Source organism: Grammomys surdaster, unplaced genomic scaffold (genome assembly GCF_004785775.1).
Source record: "Grammomys surdaster isolate TR1022 unplaced genomic scaffold, NIH_TR_1.0 211, whole genome shotgun sequence".
NCBI classification, from domain to species: Eukaryota; Metazoa; Chordata; class Mammalia; order Rodentia; family Muridae; genus Grammomys; species Grammomys surdaster.
Genome location: NW_021604656.1, coordinates 1660333 through 1676754, shown reverse-complemented (window position 1 = coordinate 1676754; position 16422 = coordinate 1660333). Strand labels below are relative to the sequence as shown.

The 16422-nt window shown below is 46.8% G+C and overlaps 1 protein-coding gene across 6 annotated transcripts in view; it reads right to left on the bottom strand.

Moving 5' to 3' along the window:
- The window catches only part of Syk (spleen associated tyrosine kinase), a 71726-nt gene that overhangs the window by 29967 nt on the left and 25337 nt on the right, over positions 1–16422 (bottom strand). For 3 of the 6 annotated variants that reach the window (XM_028771995.1, XM_028771990.1, XM_028771991.1), the window contains exons 2-4: positions 12843–12926; positions 9844–10300; positions 8628–8788 (exon numbers count right to left, since the gene is read on the bottom strand). In XM_028771995.1, coding sequence (XP_028627828.1) covers positions 8628–8788; positions 9844–10257 — 575 coding nt within the window. In that variant the 5' untranslated portion in view covers positions 10258–10300; positions 12843–12926. The remainder of the gene's footprint in view (positions 1–8627; positions 8789–9843; positions 10301–12842; positions 12927–16422) is intronic. The other 3 variants (XM_028771994.1, XM_028771992.1, XM_028771993.1) reach the window with 1 other exon arrangement.

Here is a 16422-nt window from a genome sequence, read left to right as displayed (position 1 = left end):
AGGAGGAGAGGGAAGAGGGAGTGAGACAAGAAAGGGGTAAGGGGGAGGGTAAAGGGGGATGAGGAAATGCACACATCATCACACCAACAGGAAGTTGAGGTAGGAGGGTTCAAGGTTATCCTCCACTACATAGTGAGCTGGAAGCTAGTCTGGGTATTAGAGACACCGTCTCAAGTATAAAACAAAACAAACCAAGAAGCATATAGATGTCTATATATAAAGAATTTGTACCTGTATCTATAGAAGCTGGTTTGGGTAGAAAGATGACCAGAAGACACTCATACATGTCATTCTCCTAACGGAGAGTCCTTCACTCCCGAGATCCCAAAGTCTTGGAAGTAAAAGATAGGGTCTGAATTCCAATTGCTAAACTTATGTTGAGCTTGAACTACCTAATCCATCTTGCCTCAGATGAAAACCTTAGCTGGTTTTCTCTGTGGTGCTCACCTCTCACCTTGCTGAGGTAGGAGGGTCCATGGGGGCCAGGAATTTAGGGCCAGCCTAGGGCAACATAGCAATGCTTCTCTGTTAAACAAATGGACCCAATACAACAGACCAGAGGTACTCTGTGAGGCAGATACCAGGCAGGTGGGGTAACTGTGAGAGAGATCTAGAAAACCCAAACTAAGTTCACAGTGAGAATGCCACAACTGGGGACCCCAGCAGACGTCTAAACAATGACAAAGCCTGACTGTCGCTGAAATGGAACAACACTCTCCTGTGTTGCTGACATGAAGTAGCGTTCTCTTGTGTTGCTGTTGGGAACATACACAGTCCTTCCACTTTGGAGAGCCACCTGGAACGGCTCCAGACACTACTCAGGTCACAGGGTCAACAGTTCCATTTCCAGGTGTTAGAAACAGGCACTCAAGCAGAGTAAAAGCTGACAGAAGCAAACTGAGCCCTATTCCTGTAGTGAGAATATTGATTTCTTTAAAAACCCAGTTATGTTACATGGTTTTGTTTTAGTCCCAGATGTGGGATAGGTGCAGCTTCAGATCGTCCACAGTTGCTGGCTATGATTGTCTCGTGCTCTAGGAAGGGTGTGATTCTTGCCAGCTGCAGACAGTTTTTGGACAAGTTTTTCTGCTAAGACTCCCACTTCTTGGAGGCTCCCCAAGGGGACCATGGGTAAGTGAGTCTCTGTAATGGAAGCCAAGCTCCCCTCAGGCAACAGGTAGCCAACAGCTGTGGTTACAGCCTGGATCCACAGCTGGATCAGTGCAGTGGTAGCTGAGAGGAAATGAAGGTAGAGACTTGAAAACCCACAGGCTCAGCACCTATAAATGACAGAGACCAAAAGGGCTGGTTACCAACAGCCCAGAAATTCAGAGTTATCTGCAGGCTACCGACAGATCTGACTGGGATTATTTTTAACTCAAAAGCAAGAGAACTAGTTAGGAAGCTGCTACCTGGCTTCCATCTTGGCTGCCTGGGATTTCTGAAGACCTTGCCAGGTGTCATGGGTGTCACACCATGTCACACACACTCCACAGCCATGTCCATGGAGAGAGTCCTAAGGTTAATCTGGGTTTTATTGGCCTTAGACTGTTCATAGGATCCCTTGACTAACGATTAATTCTATGTGTGTGTGTCTGTGTGCACGTGTGAATGCACATGTGGGTGTGTGTATGCATGTGCATGCATGTGTGTGTGTGTGTGTGTGTGTGTGTGTGCATATGCAGGTATATGCAAGGGTGTGCATGATGAAGTCAGAGGTCAAAACTGGCGACTTCCTTTATTATTCCCTGCCTTACTATTTGAGACAGGTTCTGACTGAACCGGCTCACCCTGCTCCTGAGAGTCTCCTATCTCTTCCTCAGTACTGGGATAACGAGCAGGAGTGCAGGTTCTAGGGACTGAACTCAGGCCCTAAGCTTGCAAGAAAATCCCCCACTGATTCTGCTGTCTCCCTGGCTCAACATTTGACTCTTTCCGCCCAATGTTTTCCTTGAAATAAGTAAGTGAATGGATCTGCAGTTTGCTCTTACGAAGTGCTAGTCTTAGGGTGACGCCCCGAGGTTCACACTGGATGCTGTGTCAGCTGGCCTTACTAGAGTCCTTGTTCTTCCTTGGCATGGCTCCGGGGACTGGTTCATGGATCGGCAGACAGACATTGTACCTGCCCCTCACAGGGGTGAGAGAGAGGAGGGTGTGACTTTTGCTGGAAGGGCTCAACCTTCTTCTCCACCCTTGTGTGCCCTCCAGGGAAAAAGTATGTGTGGGTGGTGGTGAGACCAGGCAATGAGTGGAGGGCCTGGGAGATAATGAGACATCGAAGGCTGCAGTGTCTAAGATTCTAGGGTTGTGGTCTGCATCTGATGCAGAGAGAACAGAGCAGCAGGCTCACTCCAGTCTGAGGACCATTCAGTCTCTGTTACTACTGTCCAGGGGCATCCGTGATGGGACCACAGTTGAAAGGGGAGGAAAAATGTCTGAATGGGCAGGAGGAGAGGTGATGGAAGAGGAGAGGGCAGAGGAGGGGAGGGAAAGGAAGGAGAGGAGAGAGGCGAATACTACATGGAAAAAAGATCGTCCCTTAGAGCTAAGAATGCACAGTAGCTTGTCCAGAAGGTCTAAGGAAAGAGGGAGGTAGGAATCCTGGAGTAACTGACATCTGGTACAGAGATGCTGTGTCTGTCAACACCTTGAACTAGCAACACATAGGCACACTGGGTGTCATTTGTGCAGACCCTGAAAGCAAGATCAGTCCCTAAAGCAAACCAGATCTGAGGCATGCCAAACTTGTGTTCGCCACCCATGCATCTTTTAAAACATCTTCCACAAATGACTCTCCCTGCACTGTGGAGACGGTGCAGTAGGCAAGGTGCTTGCCTCGCAGCCAGGATGAACTGAGTTCAACCTTTAGAATCCCTATTGAAACAAAACAAAACAAAAAAAAGTAAACATGCAAACAAACAGCAAACAAACACAGCCAAGTGTCGTGAATTCTGCTTGCAGACCCTGTGCTGGGGAGGCTGAGGCAGGTGGATCTCTGGAACTTACAGGTAGATGTCCTAGCATAATCAACAAGCCCTAGGTCCCATGCTAAAAGACCCTCCTGTTCAACAACTGGGTGGACAGCCCCAGGGAAGTACCTCCTGAGGCGACCGAGGGTCTTACACTTTGGCTGTGTGGGCATACACCCAGCCCCTCACTACTTTCTCTTTGTCTCTCCGCAACGGTACCTAGGTAGAGATCCTTTTCTGTGGCTTCTCTTCCAGCTTCCCAGGGCCTCTGAGCAGCATTTGTAAACTGACACTGACATCAGTCCACAGCTGTCTTTGAACTTTTCCTTCAGATGGGCTTTGGTGCTGGGTTTTTTTTTTTTTTTAATGACCCTGGTGGCAAACTTACACAGATCAAATGAATGACCTACTTTGATCACCCATACCAGTGTGGGAAGACTGACTGACAGAACTTGGCTTTCACCGTGGCCCAGGAGGCTCACAACAGCCACTGTTTCATTCCTTAACCAACAAAGAGAAGGATTTCTTTGATGCCCACAATATGGTTTGGAGAAGTATGCATAGATCATGACGAGAGCTGAAACTTGAGGAGGCAAACTTGTTTGGCAAACGAAAGCAACAGGCTTGGGGCTAGGGGAGATAGTCCAGTCAGTAAAATGGTTGCTGAGCAAGCATGAGGAAGTGGGGGTGCATCCTTTAAATCCCAGCACTGGGGAGGTGGAGAGAGGTGGATCCCTGAGACTCACTGGCCAGGAAACCTAGTCTAATTGATGAACTCCAGGACCTAGTGAGAGACCCTGCCTCAAGGAACAATGTGGTTGGCTCTTGAGAAATGACATATAAGGATGACCTCTGCCCTCTGTATGTATGCACTCTCATGTGCACCTGTATGCATTGCATGTACACACACACACACACACCAGCACTACAGTGGGCAGGAGCTGGCTTTCAGGCCAGCAGCTGTCACTTGAGTCCTGAAGGAAACATTCCCAGCACAGGACATCAGCTTCTCCACAGATGAGCATCAACCTCAAAAAGATCAAAAAGATCACCCCAGATGTAGGCAACCATCAGTTATGAGAAAAGAGGCATCGGATAGGAGAGACACAGAGGAAAATGGGGGAATCATATACCTGGATATGCTCAGTATTAAAACCACAAGAAATGGAATACAAATTAGCTATGCATGGAACGTTTAAAGAAACAAAACAGGAATCACCAACCAACCAACGAGATGCTCCTAAAAATGCCAAGAAACAATTTTGAAAAATAAACCCTACTCCAAATTTAATTTCTAGACATCGAAAAATATAACTATTCTTAAAAAGTCAATGAGTAAAAGGACAGATTAGCCAGAGATCAAACAAAAGTTAATATGTTAAGAAGCATGGCGACAGGCCCACGTGACACGGGAAGAGGGGAGGAGGCGGACATTAAGCAGGTTGGATAGGCTACAGTAAGGAACCCCACAGGCTTCCTCTGAATGACAAAGGGAGAGCGAGCGGGCATGCTTCAGAGTGGATTGGAAAGATCCACGGATGTAGGTAGCACAGGTCTACCACAGTTCCCTGCGTGCCTGTGCACTTGACCCGGTTCATCTCCTCAACGACTCAGGGTGAAACAGGAAAACAGAAATGGATCTACAGGGAGCAGTTACCATGACTCCCAGGAGATGCCTGAAACTAGAGGGTACTGAACTAAGTACCACGTTAAGTGCGGCTTCTCTTGGGCATCATTACTTCTTCCTCCTGAGCCATTACTAAGTAAAATAAGGGCTTTAACACAGTTGCCACGGCATTGTAGGAACCTCCCTTCCCAGGGCTGGTCACATGCAACATGTTCTGGCTATACAAGGTCACTAGGGCTCTTCAGGTACTCCTGATAGGACATGCCCCTCCTCAGCAAACCTCCTCTTTCTCTCTCAGAGCCCCTTGGATGTCCTCAGAGAATTCCTCCCACTGAGAGGCTACACAAGCTAAGATTACAGCTCTTGAAGACAAGAGCCCAGTCCTTACTCCCACAGCAACAGAAATGGATGGAAAGTTATAGAGAGACATTGAGTGTTGACTTCTGACTCCTCCCTAACACACACACACACAAACACACACACACATACAAGCTCATGAGTATGTATATACATAGACACATATTTTATGAGACACCATGACAAGGAGTGGCATGTAATGATGTCATAGGCTCTGTAGCATGTGCACCTGAATGTCTTACATCTTCTCTGACATAGAAAGCATGATGATGTGTCGAGGAAGGCCTCGTGTGCATGCATGATCAGAAAACCCCAGCTCCCACCGTCCTGCCTGGTGCTGATCCAGTCAGACACATGACTCTCTTGTTGAATGAATAACTGCCTCTGTGTTCCCTTTTTTTTCTTTGCACAATGTATGTCACAAGTCAGAAAATAGGAACTGTGGCCTAAACATCAGTTTAGTGACTTCCTGGCTTCATGACTCCACAAATATGAAATTTATAGCTCTTGGGAATACAACAGTAGCCTGTTGCCTCCACGGCTGCCCTGGGGACTCCTTATACTTTGTGCAGTTCTGTCAGGACTACACAAAGTCCCTGTAGCTCCCGGCAGGCTTTGTCTGAGAGCCTGAAGCTTTATTTACGCTTGAATCTCTGAGTGTGAAAGGGACTGGGGAGGATAAAGGACATGGTAATGAGTCTCACCTGTTGCAATGGCACCCCAAGTGTAGGAGGCAAACACCAGGGTGGACTCAGCCCCTAGGACATTTGTGGCCATCCTTGAGCTTCATCACAGATGCTCGGGAGGAAATCATTTGAAGGCAGGTGGGCTGTGCTCTTCCTTTAGTGTGTGGGGAGCTTTGGTGGCCTACTCTCACTGTTTTGGCCTTCCCTGTCATTCTTCCTCAGGCAGCTGGTAGATTAGGGGGAGGAAGGAAAGAGGAGTGGGAAAGGCTTCCAGATCCTTCTGTGCTCACACCCAAGAGAAGGTGGCAGGGCATTCCTTCTAATGTGGGGTTCAAGAGTGCACCCTGTCCCAAAATGGAGGACTTGTCCATAAACAATGGACACTGGCCCATAAACATCCGAATGAAATTGAGCTGCAGTCTTCTGTTTCTACCAAGAGTTCCTGTGTGGCTGTCTCAGCTTTTTCCTTGTTGCAATGAGCACTGAAAACAAGACGGAGTAGTGGAGATGAAGTGTGCTCCGTGCACAAGTTCACGCCCAGCAGGGGTGTGTACAGAAATGACACAGAGACTTTGATGAGTACCTCACGACTGACTGGATGGAGGAACAGAGAGGACACGGGTCTGTCTTGGCATGAGTGGGGTGGAAGCTGGCACCCAGAGTGACCTGTGTATCTTGTATCATGCCCATAACACAGCCACGCACAAGCTATCTGCCCAGATTCTGGGCTTTTAATGGTCCATCACAACATCTACCCCATCTATGAGCTGTTGGGCTGGTCCTATAGGTCCAAAGTTGCAGGATCTCCATGACACAGGGCAACAACAGGACATCTGAGAGGAATTTCCAGCAAGGTTCAGTATTGAGAGAGTAGCAGAAGCCCAAGGCTTTGTACAAGATCAACAAGTCATTGGAACGAACAATTGCAAATATAAAAGTGTAGACAAAAGGGTATGCTCGAGGACATACTGTGACACACTACAGCTGCCATGAGATTTTTTTCTCTGTTGCCAGAGAAAAAAAGAGTTTGCAAGGGTGGGGGGAGGGTATAAGGGGAGGGGGAGATAAGAGGGATTGAGGTGCATGATTTAAAATTCACAAAGAACCAATAAAAAGTTTTCAAAAAAAAGAAATGATTAAGATAATCTAAAAATAATTTTCATTTTACTATTATTTTTATGTCTATGGGTGTTTTGCCTGCATGTATGTCTGTGTACCCCATGCATGCCTAGCTCATGCAGAGTCCAAAAGAGGGTGGTAGATCCTCTGGGACTGGAGTTACAGACAGCTGTGAGTCACCATGTGGGTGCTGAGAATTGAACTCAGGTCTTTTGGAAAAACAGCCAGTGCTCTTAGCCACTGAGTCATCTTTTCAGCTCCTTAAATCATTTTTTAATATCAGAAGTAAGAAGAAATCCTTTAGCTAGATGCAAATGCAGAGAAAACACCTATATTTCTAGGAAGACAAGGCGGCGCTGATCAACAATGTCTGACCATGTGAGAAAGTTCCGATGGAAGGAGTAGGTTGGTGGTTCCCAGAAGGCTTCTGTGTAGGGACACAGGTGACAAATGCAGACATTCCTACAGCACTCCCTTGGCATGTGCATCTTTAGATGACAAGGCTTACCCACACAAGGATAGCACCCAGCCTCTTGGGACCACAGACTCTGCCCAGCTACTCAGCTCAGCTACACTGCCCAATTGTTCCAGAACCTTCTGAATTTAGACTCACACTGACCCAATGCAGATAGCCAGGCCAAGAATCCAAGATCCAAGCCTTCACGTTACTGAGTTGGCCAGGCTGAAGCTCACAGACTTATTTTTGTTCAGTTACATCCAGGTTTGGTGTAAGCTTCTCCAAGGAGTTTGAGCCTGAATGTCTGCATTAGCCCTCAGTTCCAAGCACAGACCGAACTCAAGTCCAAGAGCTGGGGGCATATCTGAGTGAAAAAGCTGTACCTTTCCTCTACCACCATGCTCTGTGCCCCCGTGTCTGTCGTTTGAGGCAGACTTCAGGTTGAGCATTCTGAAAGCACTCAAAGTATCGTGGGGGAAATGACCCTGATGCTGGATGGCAGGGACGATGACTCGGTTGGTAAAAGTGCTTGAAAAACAAGCATGGGGTCCTAAGGTCATCCCAAGAACCCATTTAAATATCTGGGTGTGGCAGTGAGTGCCTGTAACCCTGGCACTGGCGAGGTATAGACAGGAGGATTATTAGGGACCACTGGCCAGTCAGTATAGACAAATAAGCAAGCCCCAGCTTCAGTGAGAGACAAAATACATGGTGGAAGGACGGGCCAGCAAGCTAATCACTGGGCAAAGGTGATTGCTACACAAGCCTGGTGACCTGGGTTCAATCCTTGGAACCCATATAAAGGTGGAAGGGGAGAACTGACTCCATGAATGTTGTCCTCTGGCCTCCACTGTGGCACAAGTACTCCCCCCACCCCTAGCAGCATGCACACACACAATAAGAAATAAGAAACAGATAGAAAGATAAATAACTCGGAAAGCAACTGTAGAGATGCCCAACATCCACCTCTGATCTCCACACACATGTGCACATACATTTACATGTGTTAGCAGGAAAACCTATAGACACAAGACATTGATTGCCTAGAGATTAGCAGCATCAAGTGCTTCTAAAACATAAATGAATTTCTAGTGCAGGCTTGGAAAAGATCCCACGACTTCTCATTACCTGTGTGCTAATAGTCCCCCATCAGAAAACACCTCCAATCCAAAAACTTCTGGTCTCACCACAGATAACAAATTCAACTCTCATGGGGCCGAACTCCATTTTCTTTAGGCACCATGTCACACACTTTATGGTCAAACTAGATAAAACACACGCTGGGTCACAAGTGACAGCAACTCCTCTGTTGGTAGATGGTGATGTGTGACACCTTCCTGGGGCCACCTGGGTTCTAAATGGGGAAGTTGTTACCTCTGGGTGAGGAGGTAGGGAGAGGGCTTATCACTCACAGGAATTTTCCGTTGGTCTTTGACCCTATGAGGACCGTCTGCTCTGATTCGTCTCTGGAGATGTTGCCATGGAACCAGGGCATCTTCTCATGGGCTGTGGTGGCAATCAACTTCTCCAGTTGGGGCTTCTGGCTGATGATGGCTTGCTCCAGAGCCTGGCCCTGCAGTGAATGGAGAAAGACTGAGCTGGCTAGGTAGAGAGAACTTAGACCCATCTGTCCCAGGTCCTTTGCAGCAAATCAACACCAAACTCTACTTCCCCCAGCTCATCTTTCTCTCATTGATAAGGGAACCAGTAAGACTTCTGTATATTTCTTGCACGTCTCCATGTGTATAAATAAAGAAATATGCTTTGGAATGAAGAGATGGGCCCTTGAAAAGCCACACAAAAATTTGAATACATAGTTCATAAACTGATGGGCTAAGAGTATGGATCCTAGAAAGACAGCTCTATACTCAAACTAGTTTCAGTGTGAAAACCTAGTAACTTCATAGCAGGCAAGGAGCGGTAAGATGTGTGTGAGGTCGGGGGTCGCGAGACAGCTCCACAGCAAGGTGCTAGCTGCTGAGCCTGAGGGTCTGAGGTTGATTCCTGAGACTCACGTGGTGGAAGAGAGACTGACCCCTGTAAGTTGTCTGTCTTCCACACGCATGTCGTAGACCTGTAGACACCCGCCTCCAACACACAAAATCAGTACATGTAACCAAAGAAAGTTTAAAAAAGCTGACATGTGTGAGGAAGGCACCTGGGGCTTCATGTCTGTCAGGATTCAGCTGTGTCCTTGGTCCCATCTTCCCTACTCTAACTAATGGCGGGAAGGTCATTAGAGGAGGCCCAGGCGAGCAGCCTGGACCAGGTGGAAACACGGTGGAAATAAAAATAGGGAAACAAATTAAGTGCGGAGAGTACTGATTCCCTTATCCTTCCTAGTGAGAGACCAACAGATCTTGGTAATAAATAGCCCGAGTTGGATTTAAAAAAAAAAAAAAAAAAAAAAAAAACCCGGAGGAGTGAAATTAAAACACAAGCTTCTCCTTCATGGTGAAGAGAAGACAGAGAGCAGAGGGGAGGGGAGGACTCCGCTTTGGTTTCATGCGAAGATGGGGTGGGAAGAAAGGCATCGAGGGGCAGTGCTACACAGGCATCTGCTGTCCCAGACTTTGTGTAAAGGAGGCACAGGCTTCTGAGTAGGTTTAGAGGGCTCTGTGGTCTCACCTGAAGGTTCCAGGTCTGTTTCACATATTCCCTAATGAGGTTCTCCTTCAGGTCCTCAAAGGGTCCAGTCTTGGGCTGTACCCCCGGGGGCCGGTTGAAAGGCTTCTTCAGGAGGCAGACAAGGCCATCAGGTTCCTGGGAGTAGTAATGGCAGAGATCTGCCGGGCTGGCATGGGCCCTACCCCCGGAGATGGCATAGGTGCCGTTAAGTTCCCTCTCGATGGTGTAGTGGTGTGCTTTCCTGTTGTGTGCCACCGACAAAGCAAAACCACCCAGGTAGTTGCGGCTCTGGCGTAGCAGGTAGAGCCCATCGGTCATGCCTCCCTGAACCAGGTAGTCTTCAGCCTCTTCCCGGGTGATGTTGCCAAAAAAGTAGGCCAGGTGGTTGGCACTGTCCGCAGCATTGCCCGCCATGTCTGCACCCCTTCAGAGTTCTGGAAGGTATGTGGAGAAGTACCTGGGGACCACAAAGACGAGAGTCACAATGAGGAACCCAAACCACAAGAGACACTGGCTACACCCACCAGAACTGTCTCCACGGGGATACAAGCCTTTCTAGCTTAGAATGGTCCACTGGTGTGTGTCTTTGGTGTGTGGTCCTTTCGATTACCTAATTTCCACAGTCCCACAACACACATCCTGTGGTTAGTTAACCAAATCCATGGCCTTTGACGAAAGTGACCCAATTCACTATTGGTTTTTTTTTTTCTGGTTGATACAAGGAATTCTAAGAAGAAACACAGAAAGACAGAAGTGCACAGAAGCGTTTGGACACAGTTCTCAAGAGCATACCCTGAGTGTAGATAATGGTCCTGGGACAGAACCAGTGAAAACTCAAAGCCCTCCATGGCCCCAGGAGGCACAGAACGTGCTAAGGAAAACTATGTAGCCTTCCTCAGTCTCTTGAGTCTTAAGTTGCCCAAGATGACCTTGAACCCAGTCAGTATGTAAGCAAAGATGACCTTCAACTTCTAATCCCCTGCCTCCCTCTCTCCAGACTGAGATCAGACACATGAACTACCATGTCTGGTTTATGTGGTGCTGTCTTGTAACCAATAGCTTCACACATGCTGGCAAGGCACTCTACAACTGGGCGACATCCCAAGCCTGTGGAGCCTACTTCACATAAACAAGCACTAGAATCAGACCTCAGCGAGCTGTAGGCATGGCCTTGTTACCACAGGTTTTCTCATCTCCTGCCTGGGGTACAAGGAGCAGCAAGTGGCTCCCTGAGTTATAAACAGTGACATCTACCCAGAGTGGCCTCTCTGGCCTTGGGTGCCTCTAAGAGAAACATCCAGAACCCTGGTTGGTCCGGTCTACCTCTCCAGCATAGCATGTAAACAGTCAGTAGTTGGAGGTGTGTGAGGAGCTTGACATGGGGAGACATTACCTCTGAGGAGCACACTCAGCAGAAGAGACATGAATGCATGAACACATATGTGAATGGAAAAGATGCACAGCATCACCCAGAAAGTGTTCAAAGAGTGTTTCAGTAAAAAATGTCGGTCATCTGGAAAATGCTGGATGGAGCAATCCTTTCATCTGGGGAGAGAGAGCATGTACCCCTCCGTGTTCTCAAACTACCTCTCCCACACCCAGCATACTGCAAACAAATATCCCATACACACCATGTGTGTATACTATATACAGATACGCACACTACATCATGATACATACCACATATCACATATACCATATATCACATGCACACAGCACACGGTGCACACAACAAAAACACATCACGTATCACAGGTGCACACATACATCATAACATATAGCCCACATATACCACACACAGTATACATACACAGCTAGCACATGTACCCAGAATACACAAGCACGGCTCGCACTGGACACACTCAACACAGCACATACACATACTACACATACACACACCACTGCGTGAACACATATAGACACACCCCACTCATGCCACATGGAGTTATATGAAACAGCCTTCCCCTGAAAGTCATCCTCCGTCTGGCTGCACAACTCAAAGACGCCATGTAGGCACAGGTGACATGGCGTCCTGACACTGAACCCCGAGGCAGCCCCACGGAGGTGAATTCTGTTGTATTCCAACAGTCCTCAGAATGTAGGGCTTCATCTAATATTTGACTACTAGCAAATGTCCTTTGTTCGGCCAGTTTCCACAACTTCATTTCAGTCCCCACACAGTGACAGCCAACCTTTCTCTTCTCAGCCCATTCATAGTGTCACATTCTCCTCTCTGCCAGGCCCTCCCACCTCTCCCCATCTCCCCACTGCTCAGGACTCCTCAGTTTGTCTGTATTACACCTTTTGGGGACCTTTTCTCCTCAAACAAGCATAACTAAAGAGATTCAGTTTTTCCCTTACTCCTGGACACAGCTTTGACACCTCCATCATTGCCATCGCTTGAAGAGCCAACCTTATCTGACTTGTGTGCCCCTCCGGGTGCTGCTGGAATCACTGTACCAGCCACTGTGGCTTGCACGTCATGCCTGAGCTCCCCTCTTCTGAATGCAGAGAGAGTCCACAGCTCACAATCCTGTCAACACCCTGGGCAGTGCTGAGGTGCTCTTCCTTCTCAGTTCAACTATCTCTTTGCATAGTTTGACATTAACAAGTGTGTGAAGCTACTTTGTAAAAACATAAGCTTGAGGAAGACATCAAGGCCCCAGACCTGACAAACCAACCTCCTACTCCTCCTCATCCTACCTGTGCCCAGAGTTAGCCAGTACTTATGTCTGCACATACCCTACAGGTAGCTCTGCAGCAGTGAGGTATATGGGGAGTCCATCAGAACACAGTAAATCTCTCACTCTCTTGGGGCCTTTTAGGATGTAAGCTATGCCTACAAGGCCTTAGTAGTAAGGAATGTGTGTGCACACATGCTAGTTCATGTGGATGCTTGTGCATATGTACCTTTAGAGGTCAGAGGTCAATTTCAGATGCTGTTTTTAATCATTCTTTTTTTTTTTTTAAACAGGTTTCTTATTGGACCTGGAGCTTACCAGATACTCTAGACTGGAGGGTTGGCAAATCCCAAGATTCTTCTGTCTCTACCTCTCCAGTGCTGGGATTATGTCAGGAGCCATCTAGAAAAGGCAAAAGGGTAGCAGATGACTTTCCTGGAGTAGGCCACCATTTTTGTACGGCCTGTGATGGGTAAACACAGAGAGGCAAGGCCACAAGAGGTTTCCTGTCATTATTATGTATTCTAATGATTCCTGGGCATTAGCCCACCCTGTCGGGCAGATTTTCTGCAGATCAATGAAGATCTACTCTCTTGTAGTAATGCTATGTAGACAAATTGATGATTTTGTAATTCCTAATAATGGTTATATTGATTATATAGAATTCCTAAATTTATGCAAGGAATTTTACATCCTCTATTGTATGGTAGCTGCAATTAGAGTTCTGTAACCGTTCACGTGTCACAGGCTAATTGCACTAGGATAAGGAAACAGGCTTGGGACAAATTTATGATCAGGAAAAATATTCCTTCCAGGCAAGCCGGGAAAGCATTACCTGATAACTAAAGGTCATAAACTGGGAAGGGAAACTTATTACAGGTGAAAGGACAGAAGATAAACTATTGACTGGATTTATCTATACAAAACTTCAAAACAAATGAGACTCATGGCACATGATCACCTCTTGACAAAACCATGCTAACTTATGACATAAGAATTACTGTTTTAAACTTTTAATGAGCTTATGGGTCTAGAAGGTAAGATAGTGAATGTTTATTTAGATACTAGTCTTAATGGAAATACATGTAAACACTTTTGCTGTAACTCCTTATTTGATTTATTGACTTGAATTAATGTCTTGAATTCGCTATGAACCCTTTTTGGAATGTAAAGACTCTTGGGAAACCATGTGACCTACTCTCCTGAGAAAGAATAAGAACTAAGAACGATGACGATAGGACACAAGGCTTCTTTCATTCAGCAATGAAAAGGGAAAGGCTTTTCCTTCCCTTCACCAGTAGAGAGGTGAGGCTTTTTTCTTTCAGCAATAAAGAAGATTAGCTTTTTTCTTTAGTTTTCATCCTGAATAAATGATTTCTTTTCTGTGTTGGCACTTTCTCAATGGAACTTGCTCATGGGATCTTTTGCTCTATTAACCAAATGTGTGTGTGTGTGTGTGTGTGTGTGTGTATGCACACATGCATAAGTAAGTATAGATGTGTATATGTTAAATATGCATGAACACTCATGGAGTTGATGAGACAGGTGATTGGGCCCGATCAGAATGTATGTGTGTGTGTGTGTGTGTGTGTATCATATATGCATGCATATGTAAGTATAGATATGTTAAACATGCATGAACACTTGTAGAGGGATGAGATGATGAGACAGGTGATCAGGCCCAATCAGAAAGTAAGTGTGTGTGTGTGTGTGTGTGTGTGTGTGTGTGTGTGTAAAATGAATCAAGCCTCTTTTCTTTTTCATCCAGAGTCTGCATGGGTCTATGTGTGTGACTACTTTCTCCCTTTCTTCTGTTTCTTTTCTTTCTGGTTCACAAAGAGTTAATAAGCTCCTAGCCTCTCCCCTGGCCAGCCAGGAGCTCCTGAGCTGGAGAGAGAAAAGCACTGACAATTAAGCCATTTTTCTTTTCAGATCCCTGCTGCTGCCAGCAAGAGTTTGTGGCCGGAAGCTAATGGCTTTTGGCCTTAGAATAGCAAAGAGTTATATGCAGAAGAATTATCAAAGATAAATAAACTTGGCCTCACTGCTGACTCCACAGCTCATTGCTGCCTTTCCAGTGAGAACTGGTGTTGAAGGCAGAATTGCAAACACTTGTGTGCCACCAAGCTTAGCTGTTTTGCATGAGTTCCGGTTAGGGAACTCAAGCCCTTGTGCCTGCAAAGCAAGCACCTTACTCACTAAGCTACCACCCACACCGAAGGAATGTTTTCCTTTTTTTTTTTTTTTTTTCCATATTTTGAGCTCCCCTGGGCTGTTTGTCTTCCCTCCCCACTTCAGCCTTCTCCATGGTCCATCATCACAAGGTAACCTCCCTTTAACAACACATCAGTAGGGCCGGATTGAGGAGATATGAATGGGACCCTTACACTTCCCTGCCTGGGGCAGCTCTTGATGTTTGGTGGAGGGTCATAAAATTTTTTTCTGACTGTAATTTGCTGATTAAATGGCCATCCAGTCTTTCTAGTGAGGTCAGCACTATGTGTTGTCTCACCTAAATTACTCCTGGATGCCCAAGAGGTAGCTCGATCTTCCCAACTCCACTCCTTACCCTGACCCCTCATCTTGAGGGACCCCATATTGCTTTCTCCCCTAACGGAAGAGATAACAACTGCAACAGGGAGTGAAGACAATGCTGAAAACTGTTTTGAGCCTCCCCTCTCTCCAGCCCTCCTTTTGGAGTCACAAAAGACTGTTTTCTCTCCAAGCATGGGCACACACGGAGCAGACAAGTCCCAGTCTTCACCAGTATGGCCAAGGGCTGAAGAGTCTAGAGGGAGGTTCACCGGCCAGTTGCTAGGGTTTGCCTAGCAACACAGAGTCTGCAAATGGCTTCTTAGGCCACTGGTGCTCTTCACCCATTCCCACCTCCCAGTGGTAACTCCCACCTCCCAGTCTTACCGGGTCCTCTCCTCTGGGCTTCATTCTTTGTTCATTTCCTCTTTGGCAAGTCTAGCCCCAGCCAACAAGGCCCTCCTTGGCCTGACTCCAGCTGTGTCCCACACTGTCCTTCGAGGCCTCAGATGCCAGGCTTATCCTCTCTTGGTTACAGCATTTTCGCTAATGACTTTCCTCCCTCCCAGGCCTAAGGTCTAAGTTCCTCCCCTCCCCACGATAGCCTCATGATCTGATTTTCAGTGTGTGTCTTTGCTCCCCACATTGCTCCCCAACACATCCTCCTTTAAATTCACTTAAGTATCCATTTCCCTTCTACACTGCTTGCATCTTTCCCTAATGTAAAAATGTAAGTTTCAAAGGTCTAGACACTCTAACTTAGTGGCTCATGTTTCAGGGTCTACCAGATGTCCATAAAATATGTGCCGAATGGACACATGCTCCTCTTCCCTCAAGATATTTTACTGTGGGTATATGCTATTTTCCTACTGAAAATGCTAAAGGTCCAATTTGTGTAAGTCCAGAGGACCCTGGAGACCAGCACACCAGCTGTCCAGATGACTAGCCCCATGTCTGTGGTGATGGAGCTCACTCATGTCTTACACAAACTCATCGTTTTTGTGGAAAAGGGACCTCCCACATGCTCCATGCTTCAGTAACAAAATGCTGTCTCATTGGATTCCCTGCCTTTTTTCTCTGGAGCCCTAGGACACCATTCACATGCGTTCCTCTCAAGTACCTCAAAGGCCTGTCCACAGGCAGTCAACGAATTCCCCCTATTTGTCAGTATCTCTGGCGTGTGCATGTTTTCCTAATTTTCCAACACAATTTCACATTGTACAAGCTCCTTTAAAAAAAAAAAAGCATCACCAACCCTGATCTCCTCCATGTAGGCCAGGGGTCTACAAACACAGCTGTGGATGGTCCCAGCTGTCCAGCATCTGCCCTAGGCTCCTGGAGAATGAGAAGTTTCTCTTCCACATGT